Raw genomic sequence first — 12906 nt, forward strand, 5'->3', positions numbered from 1 at the left:
ATAATACACCATTAGTACACCTAAACCAGCAGCCTTACACAGAATTTTAGAACTTCTGAACATCCAAATTTTCATCAATTCAAAAAAAAAAAAAACCCAAAAAAACCAAAACAAAAAAAAAACAAACAAAAAACAACAAAACAAACAAACAAAAAAAAACCAATCCAGAGGTTGACATTGAACAAGTAAAGAAACAAGATAAGAGGAAAACATTGGAATAAAAGGAAGTATTTACTATCCAATGAAGACATCTTCAATATGCATCATTCCTTGTAAAAAATCTTATTAAATATATTTAATATTCAGTTGCAAGGACAAAATAATTTTTATTGAGATAAGTTAGTACCCAAAAAACAATGGAATGAAAGCAAGAAGTTTTATGAGTAACCTTATGAACTGCACCATCAGTGATTGTACTCAACACCTTCTGCAGACAATGCCCAAAACCTCTTCCAGCCAAGGCTTCAGAGTATTTCTGACAAGTTAATCAATGCCCTCAGACAGGAAGGATCTGCTGAATGAAATAATCTCACAGAGCCAGCAGGGACACACGCTGTGTCTTGCATTAATTTACTTGTAAACGCCAGGATCTTCTGTTCCCCACTTTGCACTTCAAACAGTGACAGCTCAATCCCTCTGCACCACACTGTGTTCTGCTCCACAACACTCACACTGGGGTTGGTCCTTGCTCTAGGGTTCTCCTCAGCTTCTGGGTATTTTTATGGCATTCATTGTTGTGGTTGGTTTTGGGGTTTTCTCCCCTGACCATCTTCTCCCCAGTTAAGCAGCACCCATGCCAAATAAGAGCCTTCTAAACCACATCACACCTTCCTACACTGCCCAGTGGCAGGAAGGGGAGCTCTCCACATGCAGTCTGTCAACCAGGTTATGTCAGGGGGTGCAGCTTAGATCTTCAGAGGCTGTTTGAAGAAAAGCTTAGACAAGAACGATTCATAAAGAGAAAATTATTCACCTCTCTTCTGCTCTACTGACCAGTTCAGAAGACAAAATAATATTCATGTGGCAGTTGTCAACATTGCCACTCCCTTATCAATGCTTTCAAACACAAGTGGAAACCTTTCTTCCATATAGATCTCATGGAAAAAAACACAGCCCTTTCCTGCAAGCACATACAAGAACTGTTTGTTCTGCACAGGAGCAGGTCATGTTCCTTTCTTCAGATAACGGGAGAGGAACTGGCTCCTGACAAAGTGGATGAGCTTGGTCTCTGTGCAGAACATCGTAACCAGGGTTGCTGCAAGGCACAGGGCACCCGTGCTGATGTGGATCAGCCTGGCCATCCAGCCCTTGTCACAGCAGAACAACACCTACAACAAAGAAAACAAGGCATTGCAGGAAAACCAGTCAGCACAAAGTGCATTTCCTGTCTCAGCAAGAAATAAGGTCCAACACCTCTGTCCAACACATCAACGTCACTATCAAGCCAAGTGCAGTTGTGCACATGCACTGACCCTACAATAAACCATCTTCAGGAGTCACAACATTCGCTTACTTAAGTTCAGCAAAAAATAACCATTCAGTAGATAGCTGAAGGTAAATGAGGAAGCTGCTGTTATCTAGTATGCAGAAATGTGTTAACTGAGATGACACAAAACTCTGCTGGCGTCATCAGGCAAGTCTGCTACCGTACAGCAACATATCAGGCTATTTTCTAACAAAACTGGAAATCTCCCACTCCAAAATATAAAATTCTCCTTTCTCAGGCATAATGGATTTTCAAGCTGTCAAATTTTTGTATATTGAAAAGCTCCAATCCACTTAATAATGAGCCTGCACAATTACCATCTTGTACTGAATAAATGTATTAAATGTGCTCTTAGCAATTTCTGGTTTTCTTCTAGTTTTGGTTATTACTTGTTTTTATTACAGAATTTTTAATGCCAGTTTCTTGGTGCCACTGCAAAATTTCCATTATTAATAACGAAGAACATGGATTAACTACATGCAGCAGAAATGTGTTAAATTTTATTTTACTTGTCAGATCCACCTTGTACAGGTGGCAGAGAACATTGATACAATGAGTCTCTTAACAATATATCCTGCCTTTCTGTAATGCAAATCTCCCAGCCTACCCTCAAAAGCCTGTTTTCCTAATGACATTCCCCTTTTTGTGGACACAAAAGTCACCTGACAGCAGCATGGTCAGTGAGAGCAGAGAGGAAGGAGCTCACCTCTGAGAAAGCAGTGACCACAGCACTGAGGATGTAAAGCAGCAGCAGAGCTGGTGAGGGCAGCAGGCCTGTGAGGGGTCTGTGGGTGCTTTCTCTGAAGTAGTGATGGATGTAGTGCGTGCTGTGAGCTATTCTGATGCCCATGTTGAAGCAGTTGGCAAGGATAAAGCCCACACTGCCATACCACTGGGTCAGGAAATAAGAGATGCACAGAAATATGAAAGACAAGGCCAGCATAACAAAATTGTACCTAGGGGAAAAACCAAAAAGAAGAAATAATTTAACAATGCATGCAATTCCAGCATTCATTTACTAATGATCTTTTATTTTCTAACATCGGTAACAGAACTTCTCTTACCATCTTCTAGTGAAAATAAATTTGAGAAATGAGAGGATAAAAAAAAATCATTTGAAAGACTAGAAAATACATCAACCAAATTAAACCAAGAACTACATTATGTGAACGAAATTCTATTACACTAATCAGTCGTGCACTCATTGCAGAAAATCAAATTTAATAACAATTATTAGTAATGTAAAAACTTGTGCATTTTTTGCTATTTTATGTTAGGAATATATTAAAGAAAATGAATGCTCAAGAACAAATTGGCACTTTATTTCATTTCTGTTATAAACAGTGACTTGGAAAATTAGTGCACATTTTAAAGGGGTGGTGAAAGCAGCCCTTGCGAAGTCAAAAAAGCTCCCACTTTGATTGTGGAAAATAGATCTCACTGAAATTAACTTGAAAGAGCTACATCAGGGACAGCCTAAACACAGAACCAGGAAATAATCCAGGCTGGAAGGGCTCTCAGGAGGTCACCTAGTCCAACCTCCTACGAAGTAGTAAACCACTGGATTCACACCCACAGCTTGGGCCATTCCTAAGTGGATGTCCAGTACCTGTACATGAAAAATGTTAATAGTTGCAAACTTTCAGTGAGTCAAGTGCTAGTCTTAAAAAGTGTAACTTCAAGCTCATCTGTGCAGAAAACACACATTTAAATTACTTTACCAGTTAGTGATGTGCCTAAAGCTAAGTTAACAATCTTTATTTCTTAGTTTCTGACCTTTTTTACCCAAACTTTTCCACTTTTGCTAAAGCTTCTATATCTGAATCTAAATGCACACAGCCTAGCAAGGAGTTGCTTTTCTGTGGGGCAGGATATTATTTTGTGCAAAAGCACCAATTCCTTTTTAAGGTCAGCACAAATAAATTCACAGGAACATTCTGTAGATGCTGTTTCCTACCTGTCCACTTCTTCTTTGCACATTAAGGCAGATGTAAAACATTCTGTTACTCCATTGACAGCAAGAAATAGGACATACAATGAGTAACACCGGAGGAGATCTGGACCTAACAAACACATTAGAAAGAGAAATAATTAACGATATCTTTTATCAAACCACTTTGTTTTTACAGGCACTGATACTAAGAGATAGAATTTGTAATGTTAATGCTAATAAGGGAAGCTTAAGTTCATTTGAACAAGTTTCCTGTCTAGATATCTCGACAAGAACACAAATAAGCAAGACGAAGGATTCTGATGAGCTAAATCACAGATTTCAATAGCAGTTTCACAGGGAAAAAACCTCAACTGCTGATTTATAAAAGATTCATAATAGCTGTAGGGGTTTTTTCCTAAAGCGTGGTGGTTTTTTTGCCAGGTCTATAAATCTTTACCTGTTCCAGAACTGAGCATTGAGCCTCCATAAATATCCAGAGCCAGCTGAGAATAGGCATAGCCAAAAACAGTAATGGTGAGGCCAATCAGGAGCACAAGTTTCAGCAGCAATTCCAATACATTTGCAGCCATAGCAACATCATCCTGAAAAAAACCACAGTAAATCACATGAACCAAAATCAATGCAATAATAGCCACTCTCATGCAGAAATGCTCCTTCAGAGAAACAAATCAGTTTGCATGGTGTAAAAAGGTGTGAAACTTATCCTTTGTTATAGAATTATCCACACACATGCTCTTAACTTGGTAACACTTTTTACAGATTTATTATTCCACCATTTTTTCAGTTCTACACACCAGGTAGGTTTTATACCAAATATACACACAGAGATACCTCCCTTAGCCCACCACAGACCAGTAGCACAGGATTTAATTGTGTGCTGATGTGCAATTAGCAGGACTGCTACAGGCTGACCCTCATGAGTGATCAAGAATATGACTCTATGGAACAAAGCTCTTCTTCATTAATCCTCCTCATATAACTCAAACACAAGAAAAATCCAATTCTTTTCTTCCCAAAGTGCACTCTTCAGACACATTATTTAACAGCTACATTTAAGTAAATAAAGTACTTCCAGATAGCATTTATTTACTGAATTTCATGGTTTAAATAATGGCTTGCTATATCTGGAAATACACAGTAGAGTAGGCTTTCCATCACACTACTTGGAGCAGCTAAAGTTAACTTTATTGATGCAAGGCAGCACTACATCACTACATATTTTCATTTCCATTTCATTATTTTACCTATCCTCTTTTTGGTCCAGTCTCACTCAACATTTTTATTCTCCACTTCAATTTTAACAGCCTCAATAAGCAAATCTAAACACACATTTCTGTCCAACGCACTTCTGTGATGCAACTTATCTGTAACAAAAATCAAGCATTTGACATGTAATTAATCCAAACAAACATACCTGCTTCTGATCCTTTACAGTCTTCCCTCTTTCCAACACTTTAGCAAAAAATACATAAAAGCTCTCCTCAATAGGCAAGAAGATAAACCTGGCCACCAGTGAACCAAGGTTATTCACAACATCATATACACCTTAAAAAAAAAAAAAGCAATCTCAGAGTTTTAGACATATTTTAATTCCAAATCTTTAATAACAACATGAAATCTAATTTAACATCTCCAAAAAAAAAGAGAAAACAAGTGGTATTTAGTGCAACATTGAAGCAGTAGTCTCTAAAAATTCTGACAATCAAGCAACTACACCTTAAAATTGCGAGGTTTGCCCATGGCAAAGGTAAGACAAAAGCACCAACTAGACAGAAGCGAATCTAGAACAGCACCAAACCACACTTTGAACTGTTGCTGCAGAGGAATTTAGAGGATCCTGATAAAGTTCACTGAATATGAACAGGAATGTAAGGATTTACTGATACAGGAGAAGAGAAAGATATAAATCTAGTGATTGTCCATGGCAGGGGGCTGGAACTAGATAACCTTGAAGGTCATTTCCAACCCAGGCTATTCTATAATCTTAAAGTTTATATTAATCATTCCCTGAAATGCAGCTCAAAGGCTTTGAAACATTCTCAGACTTTCAAGCTATCTTCAAACACGAAGTCATTTTCAGAACCACATGAAGAGCAGTGACTAAGAAAACTCTGTCACCATTCCACAATACCATCACACTTACCCTGATCTCCAAAATTTAACACGTTCAAAAAAGTCATCACATATCGTTCACCTGTAAGTAAGTCCAAAATAAAGAACTTCAGAACAAGCCCCTAAATCTTACCCAATACTTATTCAGGCACTTCCAATATGAAGTATTCAAGAGAAAGTCAAATAGCACAGCACCTAGTTCTGAAAACCTTCAAAAACTCCATTCAGGTTGGCAATCATGCACCTCAGCTCCCACCACCCAAGCTTTCTGAAGCTTTAAGTCAATTTTGTAAATAGTTTTCATGAGCCCTCTTCCCTCACACTTCTATGTCAAGCCTCACCCTCTGTCAAAATCTGTTTCAAGAAGGATTGTTTGAAGAAACTCCATGTCAAGCGTGCTTCCTTCCAGTTAACAAAGGTCTGCAAAAAAAAAATACTAAAATGTAACAAATGTGATTGACATTACAGAGTAGAAATAGAAAACAGCAAGGCAGTGCAACACTGCAGGGTAGCTCTAACTGCAGTGGTGAGGAAACCCACAATGCCACAGTTATTAACCACTGATGTAAAGTATTGCTGAATTCAAGCACCAACATCACTGATCTGGCAAAAACTGGTTCCCTTGTTGAAGAGTGCTGCTGCTGAAAGTACCCATAAGAGCATTCTACAGAAAATACTGATCAAGATTAGAGTTAGGGAAAAAAACACTCAGAGTGTTTAAGGTGCCAATATAACTTCCACCCTCACTGGAGACATGAATTGTTCACTGCTCTTCAAACTGTCCTTTTAAGACTTGCAACCAAGAACCACCTTTATATTTTCAATCTGTAAATCTTATCCAGAATGTGGTCTTCCTCAATGAGCCTTTTCTTTCTTTGCTTCATTTTTGAGAGATATTTGTGTATCTCTAGGATGCTGTGGAACATTGTGGTTATTTTGTGCAGAGATCAAAGTACCAAAAATCCACTGTTACATGGTTCTGGTTTGTTTTCTGTCTCAGATGCAGTGATAGCTGGTCATTCCCCTGCACAGTGCAGATGGTCTATCTCCAGTTAATGTCTACTAATATTTTGCACACACCAAGTCAGCAACAGTAAACCCGAAATCACAAATTCAAGTTTCATGAAGTTTTTCTAACAAAAATTTTACTAATATAAACTTCAAACACAATTTCTATACAATATTTTTAACTTAATCAATCTTATCTTCTAGAGTGCAAAAATAACCCCAAAACCACTCAATTAACTCCCCAGTCTAAAAGCAACATTCAAAGTGCCTTCACGTGAGATTTTAAGAAGAAAATCAAGAAATAAATTGCACAACTTACCTCATCTTCCACGAAGCTAGGTAATAAAGCTTTCACTCTAGCAACTGGAAATGATTTCTTTGTGGCTTCAGGAGATCCCAAAAACATCACAAAATGAATTACATAGCACAATACCAGAACACTGACATATAAAAGCTAGGAAAATCAGGAAGGAGAAAAGAAAAACAGTGAAACAAATTTAACTTAGAAATGCAGAATTATATACTAGGTGAAAATACAGTGAAAAGAAAATGTAAGTAGTTCTTATGCCTACCAAATATTAAACTAGGTAAGGATTTAACAGTTCTTAAGAATGCTGTTGATCTTTTTATCTTTTTTTAACCTGCAGGTTATCATAGGCCTTTGCTCATTTTCCTGCTTTATTCAGCATTTATAGAACGTTAAAGGTCCAATTATAAAGCAATTACTCAATCAAAAATCAAGCTGACAGAGTAGCTACTGCCTACATCTCTCACCTCATAGAACATTTCCAATTTCCATCAGTTATAAGCAATCTACAACAGCCAGGGCAAAAACTTGAAGGAGAAAAATTATCCCTCCTTCATTGTCATCAAGAAAAAGTTTTAACCTGAATTAATTGCACTTGATTAGCACTTGATTAGGCTGATAAGGTTCTGTGTGACTAGAATAACATAACCTTATTTGCAAGATGTACCTTCACAGATGGAAGGTGTTTCCTTCTACCTCCCTTTAGCTCAATGCCAAAGCACCAAGTCAATAATGAGTATTAGGAAAATACCAAATATAAATTCTAAATCTTAAACCTCCCAGGAGCTTCTTCTCTCAGCTCCCCAAAGTTCTTCAGCAGGCTAAATGTCAAAGGAAAATTAAAATTCAGCTGAGAGAGAACAAAGGGAACTTACCTGAGCCAAGGAAAAAATGTAAAGGCCCCAGTGAGGATAAAGGATTACTAAAGTAACTGTCAAAATGCATTTTGACACTACTGAAAGGCTTTCAGCAATTACCTTTAAGAAACACAAAACAGAGAAGGGTTATTTTCTGGCAGCTTAACCACATACACAAGCTTAAAATACAGATGTTTAATGCACAGAATTGATGTAGGAATGTAAGATTTCCAAAGTCAGGGCAGTTTCTGCTGAGCTTGCCAGCTTAGATTGCCATTACTCTGTAAGTTTTCTATTCTAGCATTTCACAGTTCCTCCATTGCATTTTCCCAGTTCTTTGTACAGGACATAAGGGATAAAATTTTGCTTGAGACTATCATAGTCTCAATATTTCACACAGAATTGTGGAAGCAGTGTGTCTCTCCCTCCAATCAAAACCTGTGTTTCAGAATTTAAGGATCTTGAAGGTAATAATGTCTAAATAAACCAACTTGCTTGCTTTAATGGGTACAGATTCCTGGGTATGTTACAAACCAGGCCACGCAGTACTAAACAGTACACACAGGGGGTTTTATATGCTTGAATATACAAAGATCTAAGTCAGTAATCTGTTCTTTTCAGTAGAGATTCCCCCCACATGCACACACCCCACAGACTTTACTAACCTTAAGTCTCACAAACAAATGAGCTTGTGCTAAAACCCAGAATGGCTCTCCCAGGAGTTCAATAATGGCAGAAAGGCCAAATGCCACTACACCAGCCTGATAGTGAGGAACCACAGAAGGGTCGGGTACTTCAAGCAAGTGTAGCCAGACTAAGCCCAAGATAAGAGACCAAAACACACCAAGAGGGACTCTAAAAAAATATAAAAACTAATTAATGGAAATGTTACTTCAGCAGAAACAAAAAAAAAAAAAAAAAAACCACAAAAAAAAAAAACCAAACAAACAAAAAACACCCCACAAAAAACAAAACAATAATAAAAAAAAACCAAACAAAAAAAAAACCAAACAAAACAGAAGTTAGATTACACTATCACATATGGCCACAATGATTACACAAAAAAAAGGCCCTGAGGAATTAATTCCCGTTTTTACCATACCAAGAATGAATATTTTCCTTTGTAATGAACACCCTTAAGGCACTCTACAAGACATAGAAATCATTTTTCTGAGTTGTCTGTTTTCTACTCCAGACCCATAATGTCAAATATCTGCACTTTTGTGCCTTAGGACCAAAAAACTCTGATCCCACATCAGCCTGCACATCCTGTTCTGCTGACACTGTTTCAGAAACACAGAGCTTCTGGCAGAGTCCATCAAGTTTTACATCATTGCAGCAAGATCTCTTTGACCCTCACACTACCAGACCCCTAAGATACTAGACATCAAGCTCCTAACACATATTTCAGATGCTTCACCAAGGTTAACCTTCATTTGAAGTTATGCTTCTCTACAAGGAAAAATTCAAAACAAAAAAAGATAAAAGATGCACACAGTCAGTGTCATCTCTGTCATTTAATGCTCACTTGAAAGGCTATCACACAGCAGAAAGCTGACTACAGTATAGCTCTGAGAACAGAAACAATGTATTTTAAATATTACTATTAGACCTCTTCCTGACAGGAACAATCCCTCGGTTTCATACCTGGATGCAGATGACCACACATAACCCCCCCCTTCCTGGGCCAGATCCAGTTAACAGCTGGGCAGTTCCAGGGAAAGTCAGGTGCCCCAGTGGGAGAATACTATTTGATCATGCAGGGGTAGTTTTCAACCATATCAGGCAGGTAAATTTACTGCCCAGCCCAGCCCAGTTAGGGCTACACAGCAGCTAGAGCTGACAGAGGGAGAAAGCAGAGAGAATGAGGAACCAGGAGGGAGAAACAAGCCATAAAATCCACTTCATCCACACTGCAATGCATGACTGCTTGTTGCAGTGTCCTGTGGAATTTAAGCTGTTCTGCTATAAACAGCACCACAGCTGAAAGAGGCAACCCTACTTCCTCCTTGTTATCTAATTTTGCATCTCTCCTACCCAAACATTTATGTTGCAGGTTCACAAATACACACTGGGTAATAAAAGAACAAAACTGAGCAGGAAGAGTAAGAAAAATCAAAGGGCTACATATTGGTGCAACAGGGTTTTCCTTCAAAAGCTACAGCCCAAATGAAACTCAAGCAACAGAAAAAATGGCACTTCTGGCAACGAACTTCCTCATGTGCTCCAACAAAAAAATCAACAAAAACCAACAAAAAATGCTAAAGGACCAGACTTGAGCAGCTTCCTACAACAGTTCTAGATCAGAAACATAACTGAGGCTTCTGAAATAATTACCTCAGTAAATAAACACTTCCTCTCATTCTGTGAGCTCCCAGACAAAAACGAGAAATTCTAAGGAAGTAAACTTTTAAAGGTATCTTACGTCAGCCACAGGAGATTAATTGTTTTGGTCCAGTTTCTCTTGGCACTCCCACTCAAACAAGCTCTGCGAAACGCCTCCCTGGCGAGGAAGACAACTGTTGAGTACAGCAGAGTCAGCCTGAAGGGAGTGAAAAGGGGGGGGAAAAAGGAGAGAAAACAATTTCTTTTCTATAAATTGTAAATCCTTAATGCAGTAGCATCAGTTTTTACACACAACTGCCTGGCAGACAAATTGCTACATGTGTGCAAACATGGTTATATGAGCTAAAATTATCACCATCTCCTAAAAACAGAGGAAAAGTAATTTCCTGTGATGATTTTGATGATTCAAATGGCAAGAATACATGCTGCAGACCAAATGTGAAAATACAGTATATCCTATAGGAAAAGCACATTGTATCTAGTTTTTTCTCCCCAAACTTATGGTTTAAACACAAAAACCAGGCCAGTGCTACCGGTGTTTCAGGCCAAAACCTGGGGAGGCGTGAAATGACCAAACGCTGTGACACGGCCGAGAGCAGACTGCCCAGCATTAGTCAGAGCCTCGCAGTACCGGGCACGGAGCAGCACAAGCTGTGCCCCGCAGCCCTCACGGGTGCCCGCCGAGCCGCCGCCCCCTCACCTGACATTGACCACGCCGATGAGCTCCCGGGACAGGTAGCGGAGCGTGAAGGCGTTCAGCCCGAAGGTGACCACCCGGAACAGCACCTGTGAAAGAAGCCGCACGGGAAGCACCTGCGGCGCCCCGCCGAGCAGCAGCAGCAGCAAGAGGAGGAGGAGGAGGATGAGGAGGAAGGAGGGAGGGGCGGCCCCGCACCTGCAGCAGGGCGCTGGACGAGGCCAGCCGGGCGGTCTGGCCCAGCACGTCCTGCGCCGCCATCGCCCCGCTCCCGCCGCCAGGAAGTGGCGCGGCCGCCGTCGCGCCGGATGCCGTCAGCGGGGCGGTACCGCCCGGCCCGACCCGCCGGGGACACAGCGGTACCGCCCCGGCGCTGAGGGGACGCGGCGGCACCGCCCGGCCCGACCCGGCCCGGCCCGCCGGGGACACAGCGGTACCGCCCCGGCGCCCAGGGGACGCGGCGGCACCGCCCGACCCGGCCCGGCGCTGAGGGGACGCGGCGGCGCCGCCCCAGCCCTGAGGGGACACCGGGCAACAGGGCGGGACACTGAGGGGACACGGCACGGAGGGTGGCGCCCGCGACAAAGGGTGAATGGCCAAGAACTTCAGCCCGCCAAAAATGAGGCGCAGCGCCACAGCCCCGGCTCCTCCGAAGCCAGCCCAAAACTGCAGCCTGGCTCACGGGAGGAGATGCGCGGTAGATGCGGTAACATTCAACAAGCGCTGTTTCCCAAAGATTGCTGAAGAGTTCCACCAATACTTTTCTAAACTGAGAGCAAGCCCACCAGCCTTCCCTGAACTAAAGAGAAACATAACCAAAATGTAGGGAAAACATTCGCTGCAGGAAGGGGAAAGGATCTTCATTCTGTGGAGAAAAAAAATAAAAACCCAACACACACAACCAAAAAAACCCCAACCAAACAACAAAACCAACCCAAAAAAAACCCACCTCAAACGCACCTTCAAATACCAAGATGCAATTTAATAGCAACAGATTGGATTTGATAATACCGTGCATTGAAGCCTGCCAAACAGGCAAGACTTTGGACTCAGTGTAAGTCAGGACAGTTCCAGACTATTTTGGATCCCTGTTTAAGCAGAGATATATAAAAAAGATTCTATCTATGTTACAGAACATTCCCTTCAGAAGCACAGCGCTTCCAGCTCAGAGGTCACATTTTTCTTAGCAATGCTAGAGTTGAACTGAGATTTTTCCTGTCTAACAGCAGCAGCTACAAAGAGCATGGGGGAGGGATGTATTTGAGCCCTACTTGATTACAGCTTCTTCGTGATAGACTATGAACAGCAGGAGTTTAAATCAGGGTCTTCAGAGAATCTGGAGAACCAACCAAAATTCTTCAACCTCCTGCAAAGCAGCCACTCTCCATCAATTGTCTTCTGCATGAAAGCTCCTCCTCTGAGCCATTTCACCCACCTCTTTATTCCTTCCATGTTCAGAGTAAAGCTTCCCAGGCTGCTTTTTTCCCCCCATTTGGTCATTTTTCCTAATAACATTATTTAAGTAATCTGGAAGTGATGTATAGATGTAGATGTATGTAGCAGAGGAGTAAATCCTATGATAAACCACAAACCAACAAAGGAAAAAACCACCAGGGGAAAAAAAAAAAAAGGATTGTTTTTCCATTGTAAAGATAGGGAAATAGGGAGGGACAGAAGAAACTAATCTGTGTTGAGCAATTGCAGAGATAGATTTAGAGTTATAGAAGAGTATTGATTGCAGCTAGAGGGGAGGAAGCATTACCATTCCCCTCTCCTTTAAGCAGTTTTCCAGTTATCAAATGAAAAAAAGCAACTAAAATATTGTCCTACCTCAGACTCTGGAGTTTGCTCTTGTGGCAGTAAAGGGTGATGGCAGAAATGAAAATACTTCCAGTATGTCATGGCTTGTGCTGATCTCTATAAAGGTGGATGAACTAGAGAGGATTAAAACCCATTATAAACTACCAGATAAGCTGAACAGGGAAACAGAAATGCAGTTGAGGAGCATGAGGCATGCACCATAGAACTGATCAGGTTGGAAAGGACTCTTGAGGTCAGAGAGCCCAACTGGTCTAGGTCCACCACTGAACCATGCCCCCAAGCACCACATTCTAATTGGTTTTGAAATCCCTCTGGGGA

General features: G+C 40.8%; 1 protein-coding gene across 1 annotated transcript; it reads right to left on the reverse strand.

Annotated features, from left to right (window-relative positions):
- Window positions 1-556: 556 nt before the first annotated feature.
- Window positions 557-11028, reverse strand: RFT1 (RFT1 homolog). Its single transcript, XM_053989311.1, has 13 exons — window positions 10966-11028; window positions 10771-10856; window positions 10150-10266; window positions 8390-8579; window positions 7743-7844; window positions 6880-7014; window positions 5894-5972; window positions 5584-5634; window positions 4855-4985; window positions 3877-4021; window positions 3444-3549; window positions 2193-2442; window positions 557-1328 (listed from the first exon to the last, which is right to left on the reverse strand). The coding sequence occupies exons 1-13, from the start codon at window positions 11026-11028 to the stop codon at window positions 1164-1166; spliced, it is 1620 nt and encodes a 539-aa protein (XP_053845286.1). The 3' UTR covers window positions 557-1163.
- Window positions 11029-12906: the final 1878 nt, after the last annotated feature.

This window comes from Vidua macroura, chromosome 13, assembly GCF_024509145.1.
Source record: "Vidua macroura isolate BioBank_ID:100142 chromosome 13, ASM2450914v1, whole genome shotgun sequence".
In the NCBI taxonomy this organism is placed as follows: domain Eukaryota; kingdom Metazoa; phylum Chordata; class Aves; order Passeriformes; family Viduidae; genus Vidua; species Vidua macroura.